The 14,082-nt window shown below is 31.0% G+C and overlaps 1 protein-coding gene across 3 annotated transcripts in view; it reads right to left on the bottom strand.

Moving 5' to 3' along the window:
- LOC123259349 overlaps positions 1-14,082 on the bottom strand; it is a 135,752-nt gene that overhangs the window by 95,156 nt on the left and 26,514 nt on the right. Inside the window, exon 1 of one of the 3 annotated variants that reach the window (XM_044719786.1) lies at positions 1,724-2,818. The exons of the other annotated variants lie outside the window; for them this stretch is intronic. Within the exon in view, the coding sequence (XP_044575721.1) occupies positions 1,724-1,780 (57 nt within the window). The 5' untranslated portion in view covers positions 1,781-2,818. Of the gene's footprint in view, positions 1-1,723; positions 2,819-14,082 lie in introns of those variants that run through there. 3 annotated transcript variants of the gene reach the window in all.

The raw sequence follows: 14,082 nt of genomic DNA, 5'->3' as shown, positions 1-14,082 counted from the left end.
TTGTTAAATTGCACTGTACTTTTTTAACTGTTGACATTTTTAAAGATATAAGCTCATCCCGATGTTACACTCATCAAGAGCTTTCATTTGAGTACCCACATGCATTTTTGATATATTTTTCATAAATACATATATACATGTGATATCCCCTGTAGATGGATAACTAGGGATAAGGTTCTTATTTCTAGAAGTGATGACTAGTCGAATCTAAAATGATTGTAAGTTTATTTAGAACAATGTCTTACAAGAAAAATGGCACGTCTTTGTCAAATGCTCGTATAGAACTAACTTTCACACATAGGTCAACTGACCCTCAGCACTCATCCCCTTTTCCCACTCCTCGTACTTACTCAGACATCTCTCAAAAATCATACCTACGTACCTTAGTACATACTCTCGTTCTCATTCTTTCTCTCTTACACTCATACACTCCAGACATCGTATCTTACAGCTAGACTTAAATACTACCTGATGGCCTACGCTTTTGGCGTATACTCTTTTTATTTTTGATATTACATACATATATATATATATATATATATATATATATATATATATATATATATATATATATATATATATATATATATATATATATATAAATATGAAATATATAAAAAATTGATGTTGGTACTTAAATGAAAAGTCTTGATGAATGTAACATCAAAATGAGCTTATATCTTTGAAAATGTAAATAGTACACAAGATACAGGTTCACAAGGTCATTTCTTAATTATGTATCTGGAGCTAGAGCATTTTCGAGTGCATCCTAAATACTTATAATAAATTGATTATCATTATCGGTGAGAATGATATGAAACTTTAAAGGCACAAATTCAAATCAAGACCTTTACAATAATCTATTACTAGCAACCTTGCAGTCAATATGTTAAATAATGACTTTTGTTAAATTGCACTGTACTTTTTTAACTATTGGCGTTTTTAAGGATATAAGCTCATCTTGATGTTACACTCATCAAGAGCTTTCATTTGAGTACCCACATGCATTTTGATATAATTTTCATATATACATATATATAATATATAAATATATAAAAAATTGATGTGGGTACTTAAATGAAAGGTCTTAATCTGTGTAATTTCAGGATGAGCTTAAATCTTTAAAAATGTCAATAGTTCACGAGATACAAGGTCATTTCTTATCTATCTGTTCTATCAACAAACTTCAAAATTTTTTCAAAAATTCTAAAGAAAAAATTAACTATCCCAAAAATATCTAAAATCATGATGAGCAAGAATTTTTTGATGATACAAAATTAAATTACTCCAAAATTTTATCATAATAAACGAACTACTGCTAAAAAAAGGTCAAATTTAGGTCAAGACCTTTCCAATTACACTAAATTAAACTAAAGAACCCAATTTAATCCCAAAAACACACCGTCGACAAAATTTTCTTTATTTTTTAAGCAATTATGATGTTTATTTTTCTTTTTTACGATTCCCATAAATTAATTCTTCCTCAATTAGCCAAGAAACTGCAAGTTATTCCAAAAGTTTGCTCTATCATAAGAATAAACACATAAACTAACAAGTAAACAAATGTATTGCCGGAAAGTTTAGTCGCATTAGCCACCTGGCGGCAGCGAACCGTGACTATTTCAAAAGGCCAGTATCTAGCAAAATGCAATGTAGAACAGAAGGATATGTTGATGTAAGTGGAAGGAGTAAGGGGTTAACTGTTATACTGTTATCGACGTACCTTCTTCCTGTAAGTACTGGGCAGACAGGCCCACTGCGCGTAACTCATGTGCACCATGTTTCCCCAGGCAGCCTACTATACTCGTCTACACTATATATCCCTCGTCTCCCAAATCCTCTTACGAGTTGTTGAATCTTTCATCCACATCCGTCGATATATCCCGCTTACTGCTTACTGGTACTTCGGTCTACTCTCTGTTCTCTATCCTTTTAATTCACGTTAAAATTCACACGCGCTAATGCACTCGTTAGTTCACTGATTCTATTCTATGCCGCTAAAAGCACGACGACAATGAAAAGTAATTAATGTTTACCACTTTTTTTTATTTTTTACTTTTTATTGTTGTTAACTAATGCAGTTTTTTTGCGTTTCGGAGAGTAGCTTCGTATAAATTCAAAGATTCGAGGAAAATATTTACGTAAATATAAAATAATGCCGATCAGAAGGAAGATAGAGGGAATAAATTTATGCGGGCATTGTTGGAAGAACAGAGTGTGTTGAATAGTCCATTTTATTTCGAGTGTTTGTAATATAACACAAACTGTGTTGTGTGTTAAATAGCTCGTTATGAAGCCGTCCAATCGGAATTCGATATGTGTTATAGTATATATTATCTAGATACTTTCACGAATGATATAGAGAAAATATTTAATCGAAATGAACTTTTATAGGAATATTAGTGTAACTTTTATTTGAATAGTAGGAGCCGATAGGCTGATACGACCGGCATTGACAACCGGAGTTATCTGACTGCAATGGCAAGGAGTCGGAAAGTCTGAGCTAGTCGGGTGTTGCCTCTATGTAGTATATAATAATGTAACTCTTACTCCTTACTCCTTACTTCTTACTTCTTACTCCTCAGTGCGTGACGCACATTTACACTATGTGTCTTTCCCACTTAACACACCGACTTTTCACATTCTTCGATGGCTACAATCGTCACCTGGCTGACTAAATTACCGTATTCTCTACACTATTATGTGTTCTTCAGTATATAGCTATGCCTTTTTACTTTACGGAGTGTATTACGTACAACAAACACCAAATCTATCATGCTTTTGTTATACTTTCTGTTGCGTCACATAATAATAAATATTACATTCTCTTCGATAAATTATTCACATTTTTTCGGAGAAATTTTTAGTTTATTATTTTTTTATTTTGGGTAAAAACATTTTTTATTTTTTCTGCAGTTGAAAAATTAATTTGCATAAAATTAAAGTCACAATAATTAAAAATAAATATTTATATGCTAATTTTTTTAATTAAAAAATTTACTTATAAAAAAATATTTGAATTATATAAAAATGAAACTTCATTTATTATTATTAAATAAAATTTCATGATTTTTTTTATTAAAAAAATTCTTAAATAGAAATTTTTAATTTAATCATTTATTTTTTTTTTATTTTGGATAAAAACATTTTTATTTATTTTTTTTTCAGTTAAAAAATTTATTTACATAAAATTAAAGTCACAATAATTAAAAATACAAATTTAGAAAAAATATTAATATGCTAATTTTTTTAATTAAAAAATTTATTTATGAAAAAATATTTGAATTATATAAAAATGGAGCTTTATTTATTATTATTAAAATAATAAAATTTCATGATTTTTTTTGTTAAAAAAATTCTTGAATTGAAATTTTTAATTTAATCGTTTATTTTTTTCATTTTGAGTAAAAACATTGTTATTAATTTTTTTGCAGTTAAAAAATTAATTTACATAAAATTAAAGTCATAATAATTAAAAATACAAATTTAGAAAAAATATTAATAAGCTAAATGTTAATTAAAAATTTTACTTATAAAAAAAAATTTGAATTTTATAAAAATGGAGTTTTATTTATTAATATTAAAATAATAAAATTTGATAAAGATGTTTTTAATTAAAAAAATTCTTAAATTGAAATTCTTTTTTGATTTAAAAAAAAATTGAAATTTAATTTTAAATTTAAATATTTAAATATCTTTTATAAAACACTAAATTTTTGATTTTTAAATATTTTAATTACAAAAATTAATTAAATTTTTACACACGATAAAAAACCAAAACAAAACTCGATAAAAACAGATAAACAAATCCCGAGCTCGATATTGAGAGACCGCGTCGGAGCGATTGCTACCACTAATATAACCTGAGAAACGGTGCCGAGTTCTATGCAGTCCAAGAGGCTTGTTGTATTCCAACATCAGGGCCGTAACCGGTCACCAAAACGAGCCTCTTCTCTCCATTGAACTCCATTAAAATCAGTGAACAGAAAAAAACGAAGTTTTAGTTATTAGCTACCAGTAGAGCGATCTAACCCCATAAAAAAGCTCTTGCTCGGCAATGAAACGGGAATACTTGAGAAGGTCGATAGGAAATATACAATCCTCATCTGATACTCCTTCCTATAGGCGCTTGGTATATCTATGTGAAATAAAGTAAAGACTTAAACGGACTTTCGTGTTGCTCTGATAACCCGATACTGTTAACAGTTACTGCAAAAGTATACACACGTACACAGAACACACTATTAAACCTTTTTTATTAGAGTTTTTTTTATTTTTACTTTCATCCTCTCCCTATCACTTCGGATAAGACCGATGGCCCAATCCAGCAGATTTTCCCATTAAGATACGACGTTCTCATAGTTTAGATATATCATCAATAACTCACCCAGCTATTTCGCCAATTTATCACCTCAATCTTCTCTTCTTCCTTTATTAAACAAACCATCAAACCTCCATCTTTAATCCCATTCGTTATTTTTAAAACGCGAAGTCTTAAACTTTTTTTTCTACCCGTCAAATCCACACACAGCCATTTCATTAATTAATCATTAAATATAAAAAATTTATATTCCGTCATTTAATAAATAAAAAAAATTTTTAAACAAGATATTATAAGATTCACACCGTTAATTTACGACGCGATCTTTCTACAAAGTTTCCCAGGATAATTTTTGACGGGCTGATACAACAAAGGTTTTAAGAACTGGGCTCTGGAGCAAATAGTTCCCGCGCTGTTTCTTCTCGCCGGTTTAGTTGTCTATGTCCTCTAGTGGGTTAAACATAAATGCTTTTCTCTTTCTCCCTGATCCTCGATCCCTCCTCCACATATACAATATACAATATAAAGTATAAAATATACGAGGTTTATGAATGTAAACTATAATAACTACTTGAGTATCAGTTTATTAGTATTAGTTTGTGTCGGTATCTATGGACTTAACTTTTTATCAGTTACGGCTGTTATGCGATGCATCAGCTTTATGCGGGCGTAAGTGATCTCGGGAGCTGTACAAGGGACACCAACATCAACACTAACATTGACTAACACATATTTGCTAGTTGAGAGTAAAGAGACTAAGTGAACACCATAATACTTCAACTTTACTTGGTGTGTAATGGTTATACTCATATTTTATGGAGAGTGGATATGTTTTTAAAAAAAATAAAAATAATAATATTAATAAAAAGCATAATATAAAAATTAATGATTAGGTTTTAATCAATGATAAAAAATTAATATTATGTCTAATAAAGAATTTTTATTCTTTTTTTCGTATCTTCAATAATTAGGCCACAATTGAAATTTCAAATAAAAAATTCCAATCATTAAACTAAGATTGAATTGCCAAAATAAATTATAATTCAAAATTAATATTGTGCCTGAATAGAAGGATTTGTTGATATTTAATAAGCTTTATTAATTGTTAATAAATGTTTTTTTTAACATCATAGGATTTAATAAATATTTATTAAGTACAATTTATTAACTAAATAAATATTCATTAATGGTTAATAAATATTTGTTAACTGTTAACAAATATTTATTTAAAATAAAAAGCAAAAATAGCAAATTTCTTTTGACACTTTTTGTAACCCTATAGCCGGAATTCATGATAATAATTCAATTCACTAAATAAATAAACCTTTTTAATATTTAAAAATATAAAAGATAATTATGAGCTGTGATAGAATTTGGTATTTTACAATAAACGTTATTATAATGTAATATAATTAATGCAAATAATTTATAAAGATGATTTTTGTTTATAAGCAATCTTCATATCATATTCTACAAGCAGAACAAATTCACTCAACAAAATATTTATTAACTATTAATAAATACTTTTTAACTATTAATAAATGTACTTTCCTCCGAAATAAATATTTATTTAATGTTAAAAAATATTTGTTAGAATTTAATAATTGTCATCAAATAAATTAAATTATTAATAGTTAATAAATCCTTCTATCAGTATACAATAAAATTGATAATGACCGTTTTGATCGAAAATTTAATTTTTCTTATAATTTTTTCATATCTTCAATATTTAACCCATAATTCAAATTTAAAATAAGAAACTTAATTAAATAATTATAAAATAAAAAAGAAGTTTGTAATTAATAATAATAATAGAAACTATCGAGCATTCAACTCATATGACTCATAGACTGAGTTTATGACCAGTCACCCGAATGAGCCCGCACCAACTCGTTATACTAAGATGTAATGCCTTTGACCCTCAGTACGGAAGATTATTACGGATGAAGATGAAGACGAAAACTGCGATGATGATCACTGCTAGTCACTATTAGTATACACTGCTATATACTCGGCAGTCTAGCAGAATAGGCGATTAGATTGGATTGGATCGGAGCGGATAGAAACACCAGTAGGTATAATACTGGATATGATGTGGATAAGACCAGACTAGACCAAGTACTAGCATAACCAGTGAGCATGACCCAGAGATGGCTTAAACTGGGAATCCTCCGTTCTGGGTCCTCGATCGCAATGAAGATTCATCTCTGTGTCGGATCGTCGCTTAATATCCTACGGTCCATCAATTACGTCAATAATCCTTTGACGACTTGCTCATAAATCCCAAACAAACATTTGTTGGCCTCGAATTCTATTGCTTTCCCCTGCATATGTATGTATCGCGTGTGGTGAGTCGTCTAGGTGTAGGTAATGTTGATATACCAACCCGGCTATTGTTTCATGACCTTGTCGGGGCTGAGTATATTGGAGCGGAGAAAGGCAAGTAGCGAATATTCTGAACACTCCCTTTCGATAATACAATACAAATACTATAACTGTAGCTCTATCTATCCGTTATACAGAAATCGGGATTATATTTTATGCAACTGTTTCGATTGTTCGGTACTTGATGTCGTATTGATACGTCACGACAATCCAATGGGTTGGCTAATTTTTATGGCTTTTACGAGCGACTAAAAGCTAAGCAAGTTATTATTATTCGCTTTTATTGAACGAAAAAGTAATTTGTATTTTTACATTGCATGATTTTTCCTAAAATAATTTCCCATATATTATTTTTTTATTTAAATAGTTCTTAAAACCTCCAACAGGTGGAGCATGGCCGCTAAATCTTCTCGATACTAAAGAGTTAATTTTTAATTATTAAGTTATGACGTAAAACAAATATGTTTTTTTTTTATATTGCATGATTTTTCCTGAAATAATTTCCTATAAGTAACTTTTTAATCTAAATAGTGTTAAAAACCTCCAACAGGTGGCGCATGATCGCTAAATTTTTTCGATACTGGAAATTTAATTTTTAATTATTAAGTTATGACGTAAAAATAATTTCGTTTTTTTATATAGCATGATTTTTCCTGAAATAATTTCTCATATATAATTTTTTGATCTAAATAGTGTTAAAAACCTCCAACAGGTGGCGCATGGTCGCTAAATTTTCTCGATACTGGAGAATTAATTTTTAATTATTAAGTTATGACGTAAAAATAATTTTTTTGACTTTCTACAGGTTATGGGTCCATACATCCTTAAATATGAGTAAATAATTGTGAAAATTAATTCTTGAACATTATTTACGATATTTAATTAAAAAATCCGAAATTTTAAATGGTCGGATCTTTCCGTATAAAATAATTACACACTTTTGGTAGTAATTATGCAGCCTATATTTTTCCAACTTTTTCAGACAAGTTGAAAAATCATTTTTTTGACTCTTTTAAATAGCTCTGTTATTTATTTTTTAATTATTTAACTCAATTTTTATGAATTTGAAACCAATTTTTATCTTATATGATTAATAATTAACGTAAACAATTACTTAAAATTTTAAAATGGGGTTTTTCAAAATTTTTTCTACAGGTTATGGGTCCATACATCCTTAAATATGAGTAAATAATTTTGAAAATTAATTCTTGAATACTATTTACCGTATTTAATTTAGAAATCCAAAATTTTTAATGGTCGGGTCTCTTCGTATAAAATAATTACACACTTTTGGTAGTAATTATGCAGCCAGCCTATATTTATCCAACTTTTTTAGAAAAGTTGAAAAATAAAAGCCCATTGGCATAGCAGAGAAGGTAAAACGCAGCCGGAAAAGACTTAATTGGAGAAACTTTTATTTCCGCGAGTAAATAAAATGTATATGAAAAATGAAAAAAATACTTGGATTGAGTCTTTGGTAAAATATTTCACTCGTATGTTTTCGCGAAGTGATATAGGGATTTACCGGGGGATAAAAAACGTCATACCGGTACTTTTCGATATTCCCCAGCCCTTGATTCCAATTTTTCAGGTTATATATGTGTTCACGCTCGATTGAGTCGCTCTGGAACTGTAAGCGTAACACTTTTAGGAAAAAGCTCTCCTTGCACTCTCGATAATCCACAATATATATTTATATATTTATATTTATAATGTTTAATTAAATTTAGTTTTTCTCAAAGGGGTGAAACATTTTTCCGGCGATCTTGTGGCTCGTCTGGCTCGTTACACTTGTCCTCTTTGAAGTGCCGTAGAAAGAACCTTTATTAAATTCCGTCTGCGTTTGACCAGCTCTTTCATGGTCGCGCCGCGTATAGTACGAGTTGGACCAACGCCAGATACACCTCTCCTATTTTCTATCTCCTATCTGCTATCTGCTGCTCCACCATACCAGTAATAGAACTTCCGAGAGCCGTCGTGACGCCTCTTCTCTGCATACATCAACCACCCTTTCACAGTCGACATAGGACCTCATAGAATAAGCTCAAGCTCTACACTCACCCTGGACACATGCTCTCACGTCCTTCCTTCATTTTTCATTCTTAATTCTTTTTCACCGTACAATACTTGTCAACCTCGTGTCGACTCAATCGCTTGTAACTTGACTACATAACTCTTTACTAAATTTTAGATTAATGTTTTTTTCACATCCTACATTTATTACAATCATATCTACATATATAAAAATTATTTGCGGTGTAGAATGTCTATAAAGTGGATAATAGGCGAAAAATTGGAAAATTTATCCTTGATTCCACTTTAACTCTGAATAACTTTTGAAGAAGTCAACTTGTTGAAAAATTTTAAGACCTTTTTTGTCAAGCATTCAATTTCTTCAGAAAATATCCATAGTTCTTTTCTATTCATTGAGTTTTTTATTCGAAACAAGATTTTAAAATTGAATTGTAAATACAGATCAATGTTTGAGGCTTCATAACATGGAAATGGCTTGTTTGAGAAAAATTTTATCAGGTCTTTTTTGTAGAGCATTAAATTTCCTTCAAAAATATATTTTGTTTAAATTTTTTGGTTGAGTGATTTTAAAATTATAAAAAAAAATCAAAAATTGCAATGATAGATCTCTTTATAATAGCCTATATTATTAAGAGAATAAGCGAAATTTTGTGGCTAGTATTTATATGATAAAATGGGTTTTTATGGTTAAATTTGGTATAGTTGGAAAGGTCTAGACCTGGAGTTGTGGCTTTTCAAGGTTTCATATCATTCTCACAGTCAATTTATAATGTATTTAGGCCGCATTCGAAAATGCTCTATCTCTAGATACACAATTAAGAAATGACCTTGTATCTTGTGAACTATTAACATTTTTAAAGATATAAGCTCATCCCGATGTTACACTCATCAAGACCTTTCATTTAAATACCCATATCAATTTTTTATATATTTATATATATTACATATATGTATATATGAAAAATATATCAAAATACATGTGGGTACTCAAATGAAAGCTCTCGATGAGTAAAGGATCGGGATGAGCTAATATCTTAAAAAATGTCAATAATTAAGAACTGACTTTGCTATCTTGTCAACTATTGACATTTTTAAAGATATAAGCTCATCCCGATGTTACACTCATCAAGACCTGTCATTTAAGTACCCACATAAATTTTTTATATATTTATATATATTATATATATGTATATATGAAAAATATATGAAAATGCATGTGGGTACTCAAATGAAAGCTCTTGATGAGTGTAACATCGGGATGAGCTTACATCTTTAAAAACATCAATAGTTCAAAAAGTACAGTGCAATTTAACAAAAGTCATTATTTAATAAAGCAAAATTTATTTATAGTTCAGAAGTCACGGCAGTCACAAAGTGACTGCAAGGTTGCTAGTATTAATATTAATATATCTTTAAAAAAAATTTATTTTGGTTTAATCTAACTCGGATCAAGACAACAAACTAAAATTGTCATGAAATTTAAAAATTTTGACTAAATTAAAGCGTATTTTTTACTTTTTCAAGCTACAATTTATTTCCTGATGAGCCGGCGAGGATAGAGAGGCCAAAAATATGAAACAATACTCCGGAAATTTAGAACATTTTTAATGCAAATGTCGGTAGCCCTGAAGCTCTTTGTCCCTTTTTCCTTTTCCGTTTATTATCACTTGTATTTTATTTTTTCCGGCACTCTATATGTTCCCGAGCCTTTTACTTTAACTTTGTCCATCTTTTTTTGTTGATACCGAGATAAGTGCACTTTGGCCACGTAAACTGTGTTTTGAAAGTCTAATTCTTCATCTCACATACATCCATACTAAAATATAAAATTTCAATACATTTGCATCGAGCGAAACGATTCGCCGTTTAATTATGCACATCTTTATCTTTATCTTTACCTTTTTTCTCCAGTATGTATTTAGATTATTTTCCTGAAAGCTCAGTTCCGTGAATAATAGATCCAGACAACAAATGGAGTCGAATGAAAATCGATAAAAATAACACTAAATATTTAGTATATATATTTGTAATCTTTATTTATTTATTCGATATTATTTTTTATTGAAAACGATTTTCCGTAAAAGTAACTTGTGAGTAACCGCAGTTTTAATCGGTTACCGGGGACCTGCTGGCTATTGGAATTCCTCGGGGATTTATCTGGAACCGACTCCCCGGCACATATGTGGTAGCTAACCGTCACTGCGATCTACACTCTGTAATCAAACTATATATGATACAATGATACAGACATAGACACAGACACAGACTCAAGGGATTGATTCGTTCGGGGATCACGCGCATTCATTGTTCTCTCCCGTGTCCTGCGGAATATTGAGTACGCGGAGATAAAAAAAGGCATCAACAACACCAAGATACCATTCACCCTCACCCCCTCACCCTCCTTACCCTTATCCTCTACCTGTCTCTATTTACTGGCGATACATATACAGTTATACATCCCGGAATTTTAATTCTGGGTTTCGGAATCCGAATATAAAACCAACCAAAAATAAAATACGACAATTTGTGGGATTTTATCGCGATTGACTGGTTCGCCGTATGCACTCTAATTGGCTTTACGTTTACGCTTTTTTCCATACAAATTAATTATTTTCTATTCTCCCTGTAACCTCCAAACTCCATACACTCTACTTCATCATCTCTCTTCTGTATTTTGGCTTTCAATAATCCTTTATCTTCCCACAAACCGAATAAATTCCTATAAACTTCATTTAAAATTTTATTATCTATATTATTAAGAGAATAAGAAAAATTTTGTTTCCAGAATAGTCATGTGATAAAATCGGTTTCTTAGTGAATTGTATCTTGTGAGTTATTGACATTTTTAAAGATATAAGCTCATCACGATGTTTCACTCATTGAGACCTTTCATTTGAGTACCCACATCAATTTTCCATATATTTTATATATTTATATATATTATATATATGTATATATGAAAAATTTATAAAAAAAACATGTGGGTACTCAAATGATAGCTCTTGATGAGTGTAACATCGGAAAGTGCTTATATCTTTCAAATATATGCTATATATGTAACATAAATAAGAAATGACCTTGTATCTTGTGAAATATTCACATTTTTAAAGATATAATCTCACTTCGACATTATAATCATCAAGACCTTTCATTTGAGTACCCACATCAATTTTTCATATATTTTATATATTTATATATATGAAAATATGAAAAATATATCAAAATGCATGTGGGTACTCAAATGAAAGCTCTTGATGATTGTAACATCAGGATGAGCTTATATCTTAAAAAAAGTCAGTAATTAAGAACTGACATTGCAATCTTGTCAACTAATGACATTTTTAAAGATATAAGATCATCCCGATGTTACACTCATCAAGACATTTCATTTAAGTACCCACATCAATTTTTCATATATTTATATATATTACATATATGTATATATGAAAAATATATCAAAAATGCATGTGGGTACTCAAATGAAAGCTCTTGATGCGAGTAACATAGGAATGAGCTTATATTTTCAAAAACGTCAATAATTAAGAAAGTAAAGTGCAATTTAACAAAAGTCATTATTTAATAAAGCAAAACTTTTATTATTTATAGTTCACAAACAGCAGTCACATAGTGACTGCAAAATTGCAAGTTCTTATTATTATTATTAAAAAATTAATCAACCACAATTGATTGCGTCTATGTTAGCAACCCCATTATCAAACCTCACGATCTTCATTATCCTCAGAATGTAATTGTCTGTTCACCAGCATACGCACTCTACAATTTTCATGAGCCATCGACTCCAGGGAAACAGTATACTGTAGTCGGCACGCGAATCGTCCCACCGGTGAATACATCACGGAATTTTCAGTCTCACATTAGAGACGCGTGCATTTAAATTTCAATATGGAATGAAACGGTAGCGCAGGTGTATTCAGAATGAGGATCAGCATCAGTATCAAGAACATAACTAAACCATAGAAGCGAAGTTAGTCTGAGCGTGTATCACAGCCCATCGCTGCATCGCTTAAAGTGCTCATGTAGGGGCTGAGTGTCGCATAATTAACAGCGTTAACCCTCCGTCAACGTTACGGGTTATACATTATGAGGAAGGTTATAAGAGGAGCTACTACACTGGTTGGTTATAGTCCCCATCCCTCTGCCCCCGTATGTAGGAGAGACTTAGACGTAGACATGAACATAGATAAAGATATATATATAGGAGGAGAAACACAAGAGCAAGGAGCCAGAAGCCAGCAGAAATAGTGTAGACTTTGCCGTGAAATCCTTGTAGATATATAATTTGATGCGACCCAAGAGGACGAAAGTTTGACTTGGCTCCGGTACAGGAAGAAATGATGATGGTGTTGGTGTGGGATGGAAGCATCCAGTCGCTTGGGCACACAATTTTTAGCTCATCAGATGCCTTGACTCGGTTCTTACGTGGATGACAGAATGAGCGAATGAAAGATGGATTAAACTGCCTTATCGCCGGGAACCATAGAAAGTTTGTCACTTGCTCTTTTTACCTTTTTTACCTTTTTTTCTCCTCGGAGTTTTCTTATTTCTCGACAGACTAGATCGGGTCGGGCCTGGCTCCCTGCTTCTAATAATGGAGGGTTATTTCTATTCCGGTGGAATCAAACAGAAACAATGCGGTCTGATCGAGAAGATTGGATCTGGAACGGAACTCGGATAATGGCGCTTGACAACACTCAATTGTGACCTATTCCTGATCTGGTCCTATTCCTGGTCTCTCTTGGAGCACGTGGGTAGTCGATTGTATATATATATATATCGAGGAGAGAGTACCGAACATTATCTCAATGCTCCATTGTCTGATGATCACGTTCTCCGGACGTAATCCTCCGGATATTCGAGAGCTTTACCCGTGAGCGAAATACTCTTGTGCTCGACTACTCGGCTACTCGGCCGCCAACGCCACCGCTAACCCGGTCTGGGTATTCGACTGGAATTTACTGATATCGCGTGTGCGCCAACAGTTACTCTGAGTTTCGTTCCTGGGACGTGAGATGTGAAATTAGCTATTTTGATAACTAAATACTTTGGTTATTATAAGATCTTATTATCATCCACACTTTGCCTCTCTAACTGTCTCATTCATTATTATTATTGATAATTCTTCATGAAAAAAAAATTTCAGACTTTTTTGTTAATTTTAATCTATTTTATTAAGAGAACAAAAAAAATTTTGTCTCCAGGATAGTCAAATGATAAAATCAGTTTTTTTGGTCTATCTCTAGATGCATAATTAAGAAATGACCTTTTATCTCGTGAACTATTGTCATTTTTTAAGATATAAGCTCATCCTGATGTTACACTCC

Source organism: Cotesia glomerata, linkage group LG1, assembly GCF_020080835.1.
Source record: "Cotesia glomerata isolate CgM1 linkage group LG1, MPM_Cglom_v2.3, whole genome shotgun sequence".
In the NCBI taxonomy this organism is placed as follows: Eukaryota; Metazoa; Arthropoda; class Insecta; order Hymenoptera; family Braconidae; genus Cotesia; species Cotesia glomerata.
The sequence above is the reverse complement of the archived record's forward strand: the minus strand, read 5'-3'. Positions and strand labels throughout refer to the sequence as shown.